General features: G+C 37.7%; 1 protein-coding gene across 6 annotated transcripts in view; it reads left to right on the top strand.

Annotated features, from left to right (window-relative positions):
- Positions 1–18,874, top strand: part of TUT7 (terminal uridylyl transferase 7) — a 59,617-nt gene that overhangs the window by 9,430 nt on the left and 31,313 nt on the right. For all 6 annotated transcript variants that reach the window (XM_061200565.1, XM_061200568.1, XM_061200564.1 and 3 more), the window contains exons 7-14: positions 1,370–1,421; positions 2,389–2,458; positions 3,214–3,340; positions 5,415–5,534; positions 11,724–11,876; positions 14,764–14,944; positions 16,370–17,469; positions 17,882–18,032. In XM_061200565.1, the coding sequence (XP_061056548.1) occupies positions 1,370–1,421; positions 2,389–2,458; positions 3,214–3,340; positions 5,415–5,534; positions 11,724–11,876; positions 14,764–14,944; positions 16,370–17,469; positions 17,882–18,032 (1,954 nt within the window). The remainder of the gene's footprint in view (positions 1–1,369; positions 1,422–2,388; positions 2,459–3,213; positions 3,341–5,414; positions 5,535–11,723; positions 11,877–14,763; positions 14,945–16,369; positions 17,470–17,881; positions 18,033–18,874) is intronic.

The following is an 18,874-nucleotide window of genomic DNA, read 5'->3' as shown; positions in this document are numbered from 1 at the left end:
ATGACCTGCAAGCTTAATTTGTTCCTGAGTTTCCTCTTATATACACCCACCTTGTAAAAATAATTATGCTTTTGAAGAACTACACCTAGCCTAGATTTCTGGTTTAAACATGGTTCAAAAAGATGTTGATGAGTCAGAAGTTTAAAACTGGAAGGCACTTTGGTAGATTATCCATTTACTTACTGGTGGTTCCTGCAGGCCAGTTTGCAAATGGTTTATGCCCATTTACTTGGGTTGCTACTTAAAAATAAAAATGATTCCTAGTCTCCTCCCCCAGATGTTCTGTTCCACAACCTCTCATTCCTTGCCATCCCTGACTGCTATAGCTACCTGGTCAGCTGACCAATGGATTTTACTGTTCTTTTAACCTTAAATTCTGCTTAATAATTTACTAGCATAGCAGTTATTTTGATTTCATGTCATTCATTCATTTAGCAAATATTCAGTGAGTTTGAGTATATGTCAAGCACCATACTAGGTTCTAGAGGACAAAACAGATATCATTCCTCCCTCCTGGAATTCATACGTAGGGAAGGAGATAAGTAATTATGTATGTATAATTAATTATAATGAGAGCTATGCAAGGAAACAAGGTTCTGTGAGAGAAAATAAGAGTGTAGATATAGCTGTCCTGAAGGCCCCTTTGAAGGGATTACATTTAAACTGAACTCTGAAAGATGAGAATGGGTGGGGACAGTGAAAGGGTAAAAGAGTGTTTCAGCCTGAGGGCACATCATTTGCAAACAATGAGTTTGGCCTATTCAAGGTGCTAAAGGGAAAATTGTAAGGGCTGTGGTGAAGGGACCTAGAGAAAGAATAGTTTAAGATTAGGATAGAGGGGTAGTCTGGGGCCCAACATACAGGAAGCCAGAATTTCATTTTGACCTAAGGGCATTAAGAAGCCAGACTGAGAGTTTTAAGGAGGGTCACAACTAGATCTAATGTATGATTTTAAGTGGTTTTGGTTCCTGTGTGGAGCAAGGATTAATAGAGAAAGGCAAGACTAAAGTGGAGACCCGGGTAAGCAATCTGTTGAAGTAGTCTCACAGAGTGAGAAGTAATATTAACAGTTTGACAACCTCTAGCCACAACTTTGAGATTTGCTGAGAGGCTAATTACCTCAGGAATTAGTGAATCAGGAGTTAACTGCGTAGTAGATCTCTTTTTGCCCACACTCATCCTCTTTTTGCTCATCTCTCTGTGTCTGACTGGTGTGTGCACACAGCACAATGATTAATTCCTTTACTCTGGTAACAAGGTGCTTTCTAATTTGGAAAGGAATTTGGGTAACTTCAGATGACTGTGTATTATCTCAGTGAAGCAAAAGTACTTATGGATTATTTGATATATTCACTGATTTATTTCCTAGATGTCTCAGCCAGATGTTCTCTTACTTGTCCAAGAATGTTTAAAGAACAGTGGTAAGGCCAAATTCTTTCCACATTTTGCTCGTAAATTTTTCTTTTGTCTATAATTTGAATATATCTTATTTCTCAAACTTTGAAAATAGGAAGTCATGTTTTTTGATTTACTTATATGGGTAATATCCAAACAAAAAACTAAAGCAAATGCCCATGAATTATTAGCAAGTTAATTAGAGTCTTGTTAGTTGTCCTACTATGCAGAATAATTATTTTGTAAGTAAAGCTTTTAGCTTGGTGATAATGTCACAATTTATAAAGATTATAGTAGCCCTAGGCTGAGACTAAAAATAATCAAAATATGTAAAATTTACTCTTGAGGGTAAAAAACTAAAGGATAATCTTTTTTATTCCATGGTTTAAATTAATACTTTACAAATAATAAATAGTGTGGCCTAGCGCAGATGAATGAATCAACAAATAGTTGTTCCCAGTTAGGTTTATCAGTTGTCCAGAGTAATGTCCAACTGGGGCTTGACGGCTTCTGTGCTTTCCGTAGGCCTCATTAAATTGTCTCATCCCTTGAATTAGTCTTTCCCATCCTTTTTGTTTTGATTGAATGAAACATTTAAACATTTCTTCTTACTTCAGTCAGTGTGTATTTTGACCCCACATATTTTAGTAGCTTTTGCAGCAATTTTTTTTTAATGTCCTATTCATATTTCTAATTATGTTGCCCACGTAACATTTAAATGTTCTAATTCAATAATGTAGTCATTTCTAATCAGACATTAGTTTTTCAAAATAAGGGTTTTAAATTAATGTGATTACTTGATTCTTGAATATAATACTTTTTTCCTTTTCAAGTCACTTTTATTTCATAATCATCTCTTGAGAACCTTATTTTGTAATGGTCTTTCAAAAGGCCAAACAGATAATTCACAACTGGTACTTGTACTTTATCTAGTTGTGTTTTTAAACAAAGGCTTCGTTAACTAACCTATCTGATATTCTTTTCTTTTTCCAGACTCTTTTATTGATGTTGATGCAGATTTCCACGCTAGGGTGCCAGTGGTGGTGTGCAGAGAAAAACAAAGGTCTCTGCTTCTTTAAGCTGTTTATTAAGTACCAACTTGCCAAAAGCACTTGTACTTTACTCCATCTTAATGTCCAGTTTCTAGAATTGTAAGCTCCTATGTGGTTAATTTCACAAGCTTCCTGTTAGCATTCTCCCTCTACTGTTGGTGTTTAACGCAAGAGGAAAAAAGTGTTTTATTTTTAAAAGAGTAAAATTAGTTAAAAAGAAAAAATATAGGAAGGAAGCATTTTGACCCATTTCAGTAAAAAACAACTCTGTCAAATAGTTACTTGCTCTAATCACCTTTATTTGCCATCCTTTTTAGAAGCATTTTAAACAGTGCTGAGTAACAGTTCACCCGGCTCTCTCTCCATGTGGCAGCATTACCATTACCACTGTAAATGGGTAGTTTGTAGGCTGTAATGATTTGCCATTAGGCAGATTCCTCCAACTAGGGGAAACACTCTTGCCCTTATAAAGATGAATTCATACTCCCATTTGAAACATTTTACAGTATTCTCCTTATTTGCATTTTCCCCCCAAAATAGTTTTAATATATGAAAACATGAAGTTTTAGTTCTTGAAAAATAAAGTTTACTCAGAAGACAGCTGCCCTATCTTTTTTAATCCAATATTGAGATGACCCATAAAGGTTTAGTGAGTTAGAAGTATTTATTATCAGTGTAAATTAGTTGGTGGTGGTGTAAAAGACACCTGATACCTGTATAATACTTTCTCTTTTTCCTTCCCATTCTCACCCTCTACCCCCACCAGTGGTCTTCTTTGTAAAGTGAGTGCAGGAAATGAAAATGCTTGTCTGACAACAAATCATTTAACTGCCCTTGGAAAACTAGAATCAAAGCTGGTTCCTTTGGTGATTGCATTTAGGTACTGGGCAAAGGTAGGTTTGAGTTCTTTAAATGAATGCACATTCTATGTGTGCATAAGCAGTATGCTTTGATTTTTACATGGTTCATTTAATCTTAAATGTTTGGATGCATATTTATAGACATCAAGGGAGTTGGCATCTGAGTATTAGAACAGAAATTTTAATGTGTACAGAAAGAAAAACTCAGTTTCTATTTCACTATGACATATTGCTCAAAAGATCAAAATGCTTTATGATGCTTATTAAAAATTAGATTTGTAAGTCAAATCCCAGAGTTATGGCCCAAGTGTTTACATTTTCTTTTCTTTTCTTTGTAGTTCTGATCCCTCACCAAACAAAAGTAAAATTTTGATGGTTTAAAAAATACCTAGAAAGCTATTTCCATATATTTGTTAGTGGAAGCAACCAGCTGGCATTTCAATGATGTGTCCTAAATCTAACATTACTCTCATCAGCTGGAGGCAAATTCAAAAACACATAGTTTGAATAACAGCAGAAGAGAATTCTGTCAGTCCCTCTCCTGTTTCCCCCTTTCTAGTGGTAGAATGGCACTGCTATTACCCTCAGAAAAATGCAACTGTCCCAGAATCTTATTTTTTTGTACAAGTCTATCTCAAACCATAATTCTTTCCATGTTAATTGTGCAGCAGGGATTTGTATGGATTTCTCAGCTGACATCCTTGGAAGCAAGTTCACTTTATTGCATGAATTTATAAGGTTGTCTGTGCTTGATCAGCTTCACTAGCTAAAGCCCCCCATCCCTTAGTCTCAGTTTGGGGCTGGATCTTGTTCACGTTGTCCTGCTCAATTAAGAGAGACAAAATTACGCTGCTTAAAGATTCTTGATGTAGGTTGTCAGGAAAGCCTGATAAAAACATGTGTGTGGATTAAGGCAAATTATGGCCACCAGTGAAAAGTCAGTTTAGAGCGCAGGACTCCCACAAGTGGGTTAAGAAATCATTTTCTGCAGATCAAGAAAATATACTCATCACAATATTCCTACCTTTGTACCATATGAATCAAATACACTGTAAATAAACCAGGTCTTTGCTGAGGAAAAAACAATGTCTAAAAGCATTTATAAATGAAGCTGCAGCTTCATAAGATGAATCTCATCAATAGTAAGTACATTACTCTCATGTGACCCACCAAGTGTTTACATTTTAACTAGTTTCTGGAAGTGATTCTTAGGCACAGGAAAGTTTGAGATAAAGCTTCTCATACCATTTCCAATAATATACCCAGAGACTACCAAAAAATGAAAGCCACTATCTGATCTTGCTTTACATTTCTACAGTGTTTTAAATATGGTATCCTATTGAAATACTCAAATAAGCATGAGAGCATCTAACATTTCCCCAAAATGTAAGGTCCCATCATGATTATAAAATTGAGATTCTGTGTAGAGAAAAGCCAAAGCTTTACTGATTAAGACATGGCAGTAACAATACGTAGTTCCTGTTGCTTGGGTCCAGGACCCAACAGGGACAGAGGATGCCCCACTCTTAACTGGGTGAATTGATAATCACAATGTGCTATCCTTTGAAAGCAGCCTCCTACTTCATCACTAAGTAGGCCATGCTTTCTAAGTTGTTATTTCTGCTAGCGCTAATGAGTTTGCCTACATTCTCCCCTATCCGCTTTCTGACCAAAGCATGCATTTTCAAGGTAGTAGCTAAGGGTGAGGGGACCATTAAACTGAGCAAAGCCAGTTGGCTTACAGTTGGAATTGAACCATCATTTTGACTTCATTAACAAGTTTTTGAACCAAGTGAATGGATTTACCATGGATATCAAAAAAATAAAACAGCAAATATTATTTTTAGGGCCCTTCACACATGAGTTCAGTTAACAAAATGAAAAATTTGAAATTGAAACTGTCACTCAAAACCACAATATGTGGTTACCCTAAAAGTACAAGGAAGTACTTTGTCACTGTGGAGTTTTATTTGGAGGGGTAAATCATGTGACACACGGAAATGAAGTAACGCGTTTTAGACCAAATTGCATAAATGACAAGTTTACAAAAGAATGTACTTTTTGACAAGTACAAAAGAATGCTTATCCTCTTTTCTCTCATTTGTAGCTTTGCAGTATAGATCGCCCTGAAGAAGGAGGTTTGCCACCTTATGTGTTTGCCCTGATGGCCATTTTCTTTCTTCAACAGAGGAAAGAACCCCTTCTGCCTGTTTATCTTGGATCATGGGTATAAAACCTTTTTGCTTATATAGCTGATAACTGATTTTATTACAGGGCCACAATCCCTTGTGTATAATTTCAGAGTCTAAAAACCTAACCAGAACTGACATGAATTTATTTATCCTATTGTGAATATTCATACCTTTCACTGCTGAAATATTAATGTATTTGACTCAGGATGCTGCCCTGTACTCTGCTTAGGGACACTGTTACTTTTCTAAACTGAAAAAGCTCTTGATTTATGGAACACATGATCTTGAGGTTTTCAGACAAGAGAATGTGAACCTATATTATCATTTGGTACACACTTTCTTTGGGTACAGTTTTATAATTTGATACTTGAATTTATATATCACCTCCAGACAGACTGTAGGAAGCTTTTGGTTCGCTATTACTTACTTTTTATTTCTAGTTTTTTGATTCTCTTTATACCCCGTTCCCTGTGAAACAACAGAAAATATAAGTGCTGAAATTGCTACCTATACCACAAGATGCAGAACTTAGTAGTCACCTCTTGAATAATACTTTGCTATAATCTTTAAGATGAATTAGACTTCAGTAATGTGACCGTTCTTTCTTTCTGGATAAATTAAAGTTGAGCTGATTTATTCAAATAGTAAGATTTAAGAAGAAGCCATCTCAAAGTCAAAATGGGGTTATTCTCATTCTCTTGGAAACCTCACTGTTAATCCCTAGGTGTTTATCTTGATAAAAATCTTACGTGTACACTTACTTTATAAAAAGGCTCACTGGGTGAAAGCTTACTTTGGTACATCCAGTATTTTAACTAGTCTTCTTACCGTACGCAAGATTCTCGTCATTTAAGGAGGAGATGTTCTAGAGCAGTAGCCCTTAATTATGGGTCTATAAAAAAAAATAAGATTTTAAGGAATTTTTTTTTATGCTTAATAAGTTGAGAATTAAGCAGGGACCTTTGTCTGCCAGGCCCTGAGAATAAAGACTAAAGCAGAATAAGTCCTATATAAACTCTGTCTTGGCATTAGGGATTGCAGTCTGCTGTGCTGCGACCCAGTTGCCTAAAGGGAGCTCTCTTTGTGCATGTGGTACTGAAATGAAAAAATTTAGGGTATCCTTGCTAGTCTATTCTCCTAGTAGAAAAAAGGGTGAGAGAACAAAGTCAACCTTTAGTTGATAAATAACCCTTTTCATCAGACCCAAATAGGATTCTGTGAAAGTCTTTGAAGTTTTCTTTTCACTTTGATCCAAGAGAGACAGGAGTGTAAGATGGAACCAAACCAGTTGGACTCCTATGCCAAACAAAAAGCCTTAGAAGAGGTTGGATGCATTGCCATGCTCACCAATGTCTTAGTAAAATCTGCCTTTTCTTGTGTCCTCATCATCTCTAAAGTAGGCATCTGTCACTGATGTGAGGATGCAGTAAAAAAATAAATAAATAAAGTGCTTCTATTCTGGTGATGGGATTCTCCTCAGGATTTGCTTAAGAGTAGCATGAATACCCTTTCTTATGGCCAGTGTATTATTTCCTCGGCAGTAGTACTGGAAGTTTTCTGAGGTGACACAGAATTTAGTTTTGATTATACCATTTATTTATTTAAGATTTAATAACAAAAACAAGTATGTGGTGGCCAAATACTAGATTGAATTCTGTGTATCAAATACGGCAAACTCTGCTGCCTGAACCAAAGTGATCTGTAGCTTTCAGCATTTTAAACTAGTCAAGTATCAGTGTGCTGGCTTCTGCTAGGGTCTTTTAGTCAAAAATATGAAGCAAGTGAGAGAAAAGAAATTCAGTGCCTTGTTCATGCCAGATATTTTATATCACTATTTCTGCAGAAAATCTATTGAGAACCTCAAAATTATGTGCATGAAAGTATCTAAACTGTTAACTCCTTCAAAATTTTTAAAGCACTCTGTATGTTAGTCATTGTACTAGGCCCTGAAGGTAATACACAGATGAATAAGACTAAATTCTCTGTCAAGAAGTTGAGAGTATTGTATCTCTGTCCTCAGGTCTGTGTTTTCAAAAATCTTTCAGCCATTCTCTCCCAACCTACTCAGATTTCTTCCATGTTGGAGATTATCTCTCTGACCTTTTACTCCCAATTAAAATTCCCATTTATTATCATTAGATATTGATATATGAGTTGTGAATGATGAATAGGCTTAGCCCTGTGTTCTTAGCATCTTTTATCCCCTACAACAATATTTTACTAGTCTCCTAGTAGATATTATTTGGAATCTTCCTTATTTTAGATTATGTAAACGTAACCCTTAGGAAACAGTTACTTACACTTTAAGAATGCCAGATAATATAGTAGAAAGAAGAGTAGTGTTAAAGTTTGGCAGCCCTGAGATTCACCCAGGATTTGCCACTTAAATCCTTGTGACCTTGAACAAGTTATTTAATCTCAGCCTTGGTGAAAGACTCATCTGCAAATTTTTGAAAAGAGATCAGGAATGTAGAGTTCCTGGAACTCTACAGGTAGGAGAACAGATGTAGTCCTTTTCCCCTTCAATAGAAAGGCAAGTTCCACTTACGGTATGTAGGTGTGAACTCCTAAAACAAATGATCCTTCTGGAAATAACAGCTATAAATTCTCAACAAAATACATAAAACAACAACATGAAGGCTCTGGAGACTGAACAAATACAAACAGACTTTGGAGAGAAGTCAAAACCTGTAGCAAGTGACCAACACAGAGTGAGTTTCTGTTTTTCAGTGGCTTTACCCCTGAAGGCAACCCTGGTAGAAAAACCAGTCCTCTTTCTGGCCAGAGGAACTAAGGCCACCAGATAATAAGGGGAAGAAAAGACAGAAAGGGAAGATATAGAGAAATGGAACCCTTAATTCTGTGTGGGAACTCAGTACATCACTGACTGACTTCTGAACCAGTCCAGCGTGCCGTATAAGGAGATTGGAAGTCATTACTCTATCCTCACAAAAAGAAAAAAACTGAACATGCTGAAAATCAACAACTCTTTTTAGATCCATCAGAGAATTGAGGTCATGGGGAAAACCACTGCCCCCAAAATTGGAGAGACAGGCAAATATATAACTTGTCAGAGCAGAAGCCCAGGAACAGAATCCTGCCCATGGAACGGCCACCAGGGTAGGAAAACATGGACTCTGATTCTGGAGGCTCAGTTTGGATAAGCTTGAAAGTGAAAAACAATAGGGGGGCCAGTCTTAGGGGGCTGATTTCATGAGTTTTATCTCCAAGAATGCCCACCAGGTTCTCAGGGTAAAGATCTAAGAAAAATCCCCTTTGAGGGAAAAGCTAGCCATTTTGAAATTGCCTGGAGGATTCTGCTGTTAGAAACAAAAGCCTGCCCTCAAGGGAAACTGTTCTACCAGAGCCTAACCACCTTGAGTTTTATCAGGGCTTGACTGACCTGGGGAAAGGAAAAATACCAACTCCAACCCTCTGTAGTTTCCTGTCTCACCTCAGGTGGGCAGGACTGAGAAGCACTTTGTGAAGGTCACAGCCCAGGACCACAGTCTCACTAAAAGACTGAGACCTGAACATAGGACTATAGAATGCTTCCCCTCCCCTCACACCTTACTACAGCATCATTAGGCCTCCGGTGTAATAATGGGATTACAACAGACAGACCTCATATAAGAAGTCTCTTGGGAAACCCAAAAGCAATACAGGAGTCAAAAACAAGGATACCAGCATAAGTTATAGCCCCTTGACATCTACAGCTACAACAAACAGTACATAGCCTGACTCCTAGCCAGGTAAAAGAAAACCTCACACCACAGGCCTATCTTTTACCCAGCTTTCCACAAAAAAATAACAAGGCATACTAAAAGTCAAAAAACATAGTTTGAAGAAACAGAGCAAACATTGGAATTATCAGACCAGGAATTTAAAAAACAAGAATATGCTAAGGGCTCTAAAGGAAAAAATGGTCAACATGCAAAAACAAATAGGTAATATAAGCTGAGAGATGAAAACTCAAGGAAAGAATCAAATGGAAATACTAAAAATCAAAACTAACAAAAATGAAGAATGCCTTTGATGGAGTCATCAGGAAACTGGACAAAGCTGGGGAAAAAATCAGTGAGCTTTATTCAATGGAAACGTCTCAAACTGAAAAGCAAAGAGGAACAAAAGAATGAAAAAGAAATGGAACAGAATAGCTAAGAACTGTAGGACAATTACTAAGGTTTGTAATGTATGTATAATGGGAATACCTGGAGAAGAAGAAAGAGAAAGAAACAGAAGAAACAGTTGAAGTAATAATGACTGAGAATTTTTAAAATAAATGACAGACCTATAAACCATACATGTGAAGCAGACTGAAAACAGTGAAGAGCCAAGGCTTACTAAACTGAGCTGAGGTTGGAGCTGCTGTCTACCAGAGATGTGACAATCTGCATTTTGTCTAAGCGAGTTAATTACCTATAAAACAAAAGTAGCTACACGTATTGGAGTAACATAAAGAATCCAGAATTTTCACAATACATTATAGTATCACAATATCCAGAATACAATCCAAAAATACTCAACAGTACAAAGAGCCAAGAAAATGGGACACACTCTCAAGGGAAAAGAAATCAACAGATGCCAAGCCCAAGATAAGATACCAAAGACTTTAAAAGCAGTTATTATAACTGCTCCATGAGACAAAGAAAATACACTTGCAATAATTTAAAGAGATAGAGAATATCAGCCAGAGAATTAGGAAATGTAAAGAGAACCAAATGGAAATTTTAGAAGTGAAAGATACATTATTTTAAATTAAAAAAATTTACTGGATGGGCATCATAGCAGAGTGGAGGTGACATAGGAAAGAGTCAGTAGATATGAAAATAGATAAGTAGAAACTAATCTAAAGAAGAAAAGAAAAAAAGTTTGAAAAAAAATAATAAGCCTCAGGGACTTGTGGAACAATTTCAGAAAAATCTAACCTAGGAGTATTTTGAGCCCCAGAAGGAGAGGAGCAAGAGAAGGGGATAGAAAAAAATAAAGTTTCACAAATTTGATTAAAAGACAAACTTACAGTCTCAATAAGCCAAGTAAACCTCAAGTAAGATAAATTCAAAGAGAAGCATGCTTAGCACATCATAGTCAGACTGCTGAAAACCAAAAATAAAGAGCAAAACTCAAAAGCAGCCGGAGAAACACCTTACATAAGGTGAGAAAGGTAAATAAATACATATCAAGTGGCGGTAGTTCTCTGAGGAAAAATAAACCAGGGTAGGAAGGACAGAGAGTGAAAGAGGAGGAGTTATTTAGAGTCAAAGATATTTGAGCAGAGCCTGAATGTGTTCCTCACTGCATGGGTTAGCTGATTTAGGGAGAAGAGCCTTCCAAGCAGAGGGAATAGCAGGTGTCAGCTCCAAGCCAGGAGGACAGATCGAGAAGATGGGTCAGAGAAGTAGCAAAGGACCAGATTCCCTAGGCCCTAGAAAAGACTGAATTTCATCCTGAGTAAGAAGGAAACTGTCATGAGCAGGGGAGTGACATGATGTCTTCTGTTTTAGGACTGCTCCGTCTGCTAAACCAAAGAAGTAGTCCATTTGATGTGGAAATACATTGGGGAACTGGGGCTACCACAGACACACCCCACCCCACAATTAATTATGTACATTAACCTGTCTAAAAGGCTGTGATAAATCCCTTTGTACCTACAGTAAAGAAATCTGTTCACATTTGTTCCACATTTCTTAGACCTTTTGAGCCTAGACTTTTCTTTAGCATCTTAACAATGTCAAAAGAGACACTTTATATTTATTAAACACTTACTATATGCCATACCCTGTATCTGAATGCTTTGTGTCCATTATTTTATTCCATAACTATCCCATGAAGGAGATTCTAGTGTTATCCCTTTTTACAGGAGCCTGAAACCTAAAGAAAATGAGGACCTTACTGAAGGTCTCACAGCTAGTACATGAGGGAATGAGATTTGGGCCCAGGTGGTTTTATTCCAGAACCATGACTTTAGGCCTAGGCCATGTTGCCTTCTCTTAGACTATTTACTAAAGAATTATTTCCAAAAATCACCAATTCTTTTGCAAATCAAAACCTTGATTTTTCCTTTAAATTTACAGATGTCTCAAAGATACTCCTTTTATAAAAAATACCTTTTATATTTTCAGTGAACTAAAGTATGTTATTTTTCATTTCTTCCAGGATTAATATGCTCTGATTGATATAAAATCGTTTCTGCCTTATAATAGTATGTGTCTAATTTTTCCCAGATTGAAGGATTCTCGTTAAACAAACTAGGGAATTTCAACCTTAAAGAAATTCAGAAAGACTCTGTGGTCTGGGAGTACACTGATAATGCTGCAGGGGACGCAGACTCAGCAAAAGAAGAGGCACCAAAAGAAATGCCCGTTAAAAGGGGACAGGTCTGTTCTCCCTTGTTTCTAGTTTTACCGTCTATTTTTAATTTGTTGTTAATTGTGGAGTTTATGAGTTACTCAGTCTTCCTCTCTTCTTTCCTCAACTGTCTTAACTATTTCGTGGCTGTTTCATTTCCTAGTCTATTCAGTCCTTTGAATAGACAAGTAATGAGAAAAGGTAAAATTCAAATCATTGAATCCACAGTTATTTATGTGGTTTCTTCTGTGTGCAAGGTGCTATGAAAAAGGCTGAGAATTCAAAGACAAATTCCCATCTGTCCTCTAAGAGCTTAGGTCTTAGATAGTATTATGAGGTTTAAATATCTGAGAAGTTAACTAACCTCAAATTACTAAAATAACAGTGAATAAGTCTGTGGTCTAGTGTACTTGTCCATATCCATACCATTAGGGGTGGGCAGGAGAATTTATGCACAAGGAAAGAATTGCCATTAGAATTTCAAACAAAAATCTGAACAATGTAATTATACTAGTAATAACAATAGGATTCTGACCCAAATTGGTAAATGGTCCTTGACTCCATGAGCTTCCCCATAACCCTTTGGGGTAAAATGACAGTAATACCCACAAAATACTTCTGAGACCCGGATTCTAATCCTAGCTCTTCACAAACAGGTCATGTCACTCTTTTAGTCCTTATTTACTCATGCTTAAAATGAGGAGATAATGGTGAATCATACCTTCTCCAGGTGTGTTTTCTGGAATCCTTGAGAGTTGAGGGGAAGAGGGTTGGGGTGGCACTCTACCCCTGCTGCCGCCGGAACACGCTGCTGGTATCAGTTTTCTATTTGGGGTTCCAGGAGTGGCTGAAAGCACAGGCTGTGGAGCTAGAATATTTGAATTTACAAATACAAATGCAGCTCTCCCACTTCCTAGCTCTGTGTCTTTGGGCAGGTGACTTAATCTTTCTGTGCCCCAGTTTCCTCACTTGTGAATGGGGATGATATTGGTACCCTCTCATAGAGTCACTAATTTATAGAATGCTTCACTCAGTGCCGAGCATGTGGTGAGCACTCAGTAAATGCTAGTTGCTAGTCTTATTTTATTTGAGAAAGAAAGTGTTCTCTACGTTAAAAAAGCAGAAACAATAACAACAACAACAACAAAAAGTGTAAGTACCACTAGTCTAGATATGTCAACGGTCTCTTAAGTTCCATGTTATGATATTATCAAGTCATTTCAGTGAGATGCTTAAAAATCCTTAGTAATGCTGAATATATGGATAAAGAGGTGAGATCTAATGAAGCTTTCCATTTCTGGGGTTTTCTTTGTGTCCTCAACTATAGTGTGTGGGACCTAGACAACTTCCATTTTTAATCAGTTTTGCTTTGTAAGTCCACCTAATAACTTTATCTTATTTCACAGAACCTTTGTGGTTAAGATTTAGTGAATAAGTATGTGGCATTAATAAAATACCATACCACTTGTTTTGAAGCTTGATGTAATAAAGTACGATTGGAAACAAATTTGTATACCCTAGAAGGAAAAGCTATTGCTGAAAGTCCAATTAAATACTTTATCTTTACATTTGAATGCTAATTGGAGAGATAAATCATGCTGCCACTTCTGAAATTGAGACCTCGACAGCGTCGAAATTGCGTGGTGTGGTGAAAGAACACTGGACTGGGATCTGGAGACATTGTCCTCATTTTGCTCCTGACGAGCATTGGGACCTTTGACAAGTCACTCTTTGGACTTCAGTTCCTTCTCTTGTAGCATATGGGAGTTGAACTAGATTACCTCTTAAGATCATCTTACAGTTGTGACATTGTTTCAATGGTATATGGATTTCTTGTATTTAAAAAGACTATACCTAAATGAAAAAATACAGAGAGCAACCAGTCTGCCAGATGCTTTCCCTTGTTTCTGATTTAATCCTCATAACTATCCTGTGTTATAGGTGGTACCATCCCTACTCTGCAGATAATGGTAGCGACCATTTTTTGAACATGTGTGCCAGGCACTGTGCTAAGCTCTTAACAGACACTCTCTCACTCAGTCCTCCCAACAACCCTATGAGGTGGGTACTGTGATCCCCATTGTTCAGATGAGGAAACTGAGGCTTAGACAGCTTATATACCTTCACCAGGATCAGACACAGCCAGTAAATGGCAGAGTGGGATTTGAAAGCTAAGCATGTCCCACTCCAAAGCCAGTTCTCTTAGCCTCTGTGCTATACTGCCAATCCAAGAAAGAAGAAGCTAATTCACAGAGCAGTTAAGATCTGTGAAGTGGCAAAATTGTATTTGGACCCATTTTCTTCTTTTCTAAGTCCTTTGTACTTTCCACTATATTCCATCACAGTATGTCCCATCTTGTCATGAGTCTGTGAGTGGAAAACTTAGTATTAATTTCTGATATCAAGAGTTATTTATTTGACTTTAAAATCAGTTGCTACTGGCAGATTCAATGAACTTAATGTAGCTTCTCAGAGCAAGGGAGAGGAGTGTTTTTCCTTTTGCTCTGTGCCTCTAGCTGCAGCCCGTTTCTGTGTGTAACTGTGTAAAGGCACCCTCCAGAGGCAGGAACAGGGAGAGCTCAGTGCCGAGAGTAGTAGCAATCAGGGCACAGTTCTCTCCACCTGCCCTTAAGACTTCAAAGTAAGGAGTGCTGCCTGGTTACATAAAACTGCCTGTCTATTCCTATGACAATGACTAGATTTTAACATACTTTAATCCTGGGAGTTCAGTGAAAGAATGCTGTTTTCCCACAAGCAAAATAGAACCTAGAATGTGGTTATCTAGATAGGCTGTCAAATTCATATCTTTGCTAAGGTTTTTCAGATTTTTTTAATTTGATGCTTGAATGATCTCTTATTTTCCAGATTGTACTTACATCTGAAATAACCTGTATGTTTTCTCTTTGCTGTTAATAGGTATCATTAATATTTGATTTAAAACACCAGCCTTCAGTACCAGTTGGGCAGCTCTGGGTGGAATTGCTTCGATTCTATGCTTTAGAATTTAATTTGGCTGATTTAGTGATAAGCATCCGTGTCAAAGAATCGGTATCTCGTGAATCAAAGGATTGGCCCAAAAAGCGCGTTGCCATTGAAGGTACCTCAAAATGTTTATCTTTAATTTCCCCACCCCACCTTTTTTTTAAGGTGTCAGTCTAACAGCATGCTTTTTATTTCAGTCTTTTTTCAGCTCCTACATGTAAGGTAGGCCTGACCCCAAAAGTGAAGTAGATAGCTAGAATCTTGCATGTGTTACAGTGAGTCATTCCAAGGGACCAAATTGTTCATCCTGGGTTTTTTAAGTGCTGCAATAAAACATCTTAATCACTTAAACAACTAAAAGAATGTCTGGCTGTGTCCTTATTTTCTTTGTAAATTGCTTAACAACTAAATGCTTAAAAAGTCTTTTCCAAGTGATGTGTAAATCCCGCTTTCCTCTTTGCTGTTCTCATTTCTGGATTTTTAGATTCACTCTTTTCATGGATTGTTGTTGATGTTGTTTAGTTTTACAAAGGTTGAGGAAAATACCTTTTCTCATGAAAAATAGCATTCTTCATTGGATTCCTCTCCATAGAGAAAAAAGATAGTTATTTTTGGAATATCTGCAATAACATTTAGAACTTATTCATAAAAACACCTTTTCTCTTAAGAAAAACACTTAAACTCTTCAATGAGTTAAGGTTCATTTAACTGAAACCATTGTATAAAAGATATACTGATGTGCCCTGTAGATTTCATTAAATGTACGAGATCTTCTCAGCTTTACAAAGTAAGGAGGTGGAAACCCCACTAGAAATCTTAATTCTCCTCCTTCAGATAATTTAAAGAACCTCCTAAATGGAATTCTCTTATTTTTGCTTGATTTTTTTCAAGCCTTATATTGCATAAGAGGGATTTTTGCATTTTGCATAAATTCTGTGTGCAGTCATGGGGATCTCACATTTTTAAACCCTCCCCTGCAGTTTCTCTGGCTCAGCTCTTCTGGCCAATTGCCTAACCTGCTGGAGTTCTAGGGGAGGAGAAAAGATTGAGAGAAGTGGTGTCTCCTCCTGGTGCCTCCCTCTCGCCCCTGAATTCAGTCCAGCCAGTTCAGTGATGGGGCTTCCCAGGGCAGAAGAGTGGAGGTAAGCTCTACAAACCGCAGGGCCTGGCTGAGTGGGGAGGCTGAGCACTCAGCAGAGCCTGGCGGGAAGACCTCGCTTCCCGAGGGCACAAGAGCCACACTGATGACATCTTTTTTTTTTTTTTTTTTTTTTTTTTACCTCCGCAGTCACAGAACAGAATAGGGAAGGGGTACTGGTTCTGAACAGAATGGGTTCTCTTCAGAGAGAAGATGTTTAAGAAAGCATTTCTTTTCGTTTTTAAACTATCTTCTTACTCCCCATCCCCAGTTTTTTAAAAAGCATATGATACATGATAAATTTTACTGTTGCTTACTTGTTGTCTTTATCTATAGCAGGCTAATTTCTAAAACATGAAATAGAAGTGTATGAAGTAGCAGATTTTTTTTTTTTCATTACAGATCCCTACTCTGTTAAAAGAAATGTGGCAAGGACCCTAAATAATCAACCTGTGTTTGAATATATACTTCATTGTTTAAGGACAACGTATAAATACTTTGCTCTTCCACACAAAATTACAAAATCCAGCCTTCCAAAGCCGCTGAGTACTGATACCTGTACTTCCAAACATTCTAAAGAAGTAGCAAAACGTGATCCAGATGTACAAACAGAAGGTGATAAACTCAAAACCTCAGTTTTGGCTCAAGGTCCTGGTGCTGCCAGTTTAACTGCAAGCACCTGCAAGGTACAGTCACTGACTCTTAAAGAGACTGCTGAAAGCTTTGAAAGCCCATCAACACAGGAAATGGGAAACACACACGTCAGTGTCCACCTGGAAAACTCAGACTGTATCAAGGCAGAGGTCACTTGTGATGACTCTGAGCATGTTAAAGTACATCATCAAGAAACAGGAAGTAAAGATGAGAAAGAAAAATGTGGACTGGAGGGCAAGCATGCTTTGACTGCTGGTGATCAGGCTTTAAGCAGTAGCAGATGTGGAGAGCTTGTCATCTGCGGCCGCCCAGGAAATAACGAGACTGATGGCACTTTGGATTTAAAAGGCTTCGAAAATCCTACAGCTAAAGAGTCTGATGAATTTGCTACTGTAGATGACAAGGCTGATGTTGATGAAGAAAGCATTGAAGGTACAGATGAACTTGGAGATGCTCTAAGCCACTTTACCCCTTCAAGACAGGGCCAGACATCAGGAGTCATTCACTCTGATGAAGAAGAGGAGGAGGAAGAGGAGGAGGAGGAAGAACCCAGGCTCTCCATTTCCCGAAGGGAAGATAAGGGTGACGTTGCTAATGAAGATGAGTTAGACAACACCTACACTGGATCAGGGGATGAGGATGCCCTGTCTGAAGAGGACGAGGAATTTGGTGGATCTGCTAAGCGTGAAGACTTGAAAGAATGTGGAAAGCACCAGGTGGATGGAAATCTACTAATGGAACTTAATAAAATCAGTCTTAAAGAAGAAAGTGTATGTGAGGAAAATTCAACTGCGGATCACTCTGATTTCTTCTATGAATTTAGTAAACTCACCTTCACTAAAGGCAAGGTAATCAGTGCCACTCCTAGACATGGCACTAGGAGACTTGAAAGAGTTTTAATGCATGTACTTTCGATTTTTGTGTACTAAAACAGGGCTCTCCCCTCTTGGTAGTGGTTAACAAGTTGCTCTTTCACTCCAGTGCAACCACTAGGTCCACTTCCCTCCTTAATCTCTTAGGAATTTGCAGAGGAGAAAAGTAATGCTGTTGGTAGTAAAAATAACTGCCTTTTTCTCCTGAGTGTACCAAAAGGGTGTCCCCATCTCAGATACTTTGGAGTGGCCACACCATTATATTTTCATTCCTTTGGAATGTGAGAAGTAGAATGTGTACTTTGGAAAAAAGATTCAAGACCCCTTTATTTGGTAAATAAAGTTTTATCTTAAATCTTATATTATTTGCTTTGCTGTCTTCCTGCAGTCTCCTACAGTAGTATGCAGTTTATGCAAACGAGAGGGTCATCTAAAGAAGGACTGTCCTGAAGACTTCAAAAGAATCCAGCTGGAACCTTTGCCACCATTAACACCCAAATTTTCAAATATCTTAGATCAAGTTTGCATTCAGTGTTATAGTAAGTTATTAACATTTCTTTTGATTTGTCAAAATATTAAATTGGCATTTTCTCAAGAGTTACCTGAATCACTAACCTGTTAGCTTCATTATAGGGGCTAAGTCTGTTCCATTCTCCATTGTATCCACAGTGCTCTATGTATCCTGTTCCATTTGGGACATGCAATAAAAAATTGTTAAAGAAAGACACGGAGGGAGAATCTTTTAAGTCTTAAGACTGGAGTACTGTCATTTCCTGACTGGTATTCCCTGAAATGTTTTTCTAGGTGCCTGCCATTAATCGTATTTCGTCACAGGAAGTATTCCATAGGTCAAGTAGGGAATAACTATATCCTGCCCCCTCCCATAGAGGTTTTCAGGGCACATTAGCATAATGAAGCCTTCTGAGAAATGCTATGGTAAAGAACTTATTTAACTGTTTAGTCTTATGTAACTCTTTTCCAAAATTTGAGCGTAGAATACTTTTTAATTAATGCTAATTAATAACCTTTATAACAGCCCTTTAAGGAACACCAGTTTGGGGAAGTGTTGGTATACAGAGATACAAAGTTCTACAAGAAAAAACATTCGATGGAGATGCATGGCAGCTGCTTAGAGTGGAAGAATGTGATACATCACATTGCTGCACCTTGAGATGTCTGTCTGTGCCAGAAAACACTTATTCTTAATCAGGGATTTCTTTTTTAAACCTCTTCAGAGAGTGTAAGTGATGAAAGAAAACTATTGGTTCTCTTTAGAAAAAATACATAGATATGCACATGCTCACAAACTATTGTGTTCACCCTCTGGGAGAGTTCCCTGAAGGCTGCCTTCATAGGGCTCTGGGTCTCTGTGAACCCAGGA

This window comes from Eubalaena glacialis, chromosome 9 (assembly GCF_028564815.1).
Source record: "Eubalaena glacialis isolate mEubGla1 chromosome 9, mEubGla1.1.hap2.+ XY, whole genome shotgun sequence".
NCBI lineage: Eukaryota > Metazoa > Chordata > Mammalia > Artiodactyla > Balaenidae > Eubalaena > Eubalaena glacialis.
This window is presented reverse-complemented; position numbering and strand designations above follow the sequence as displayed.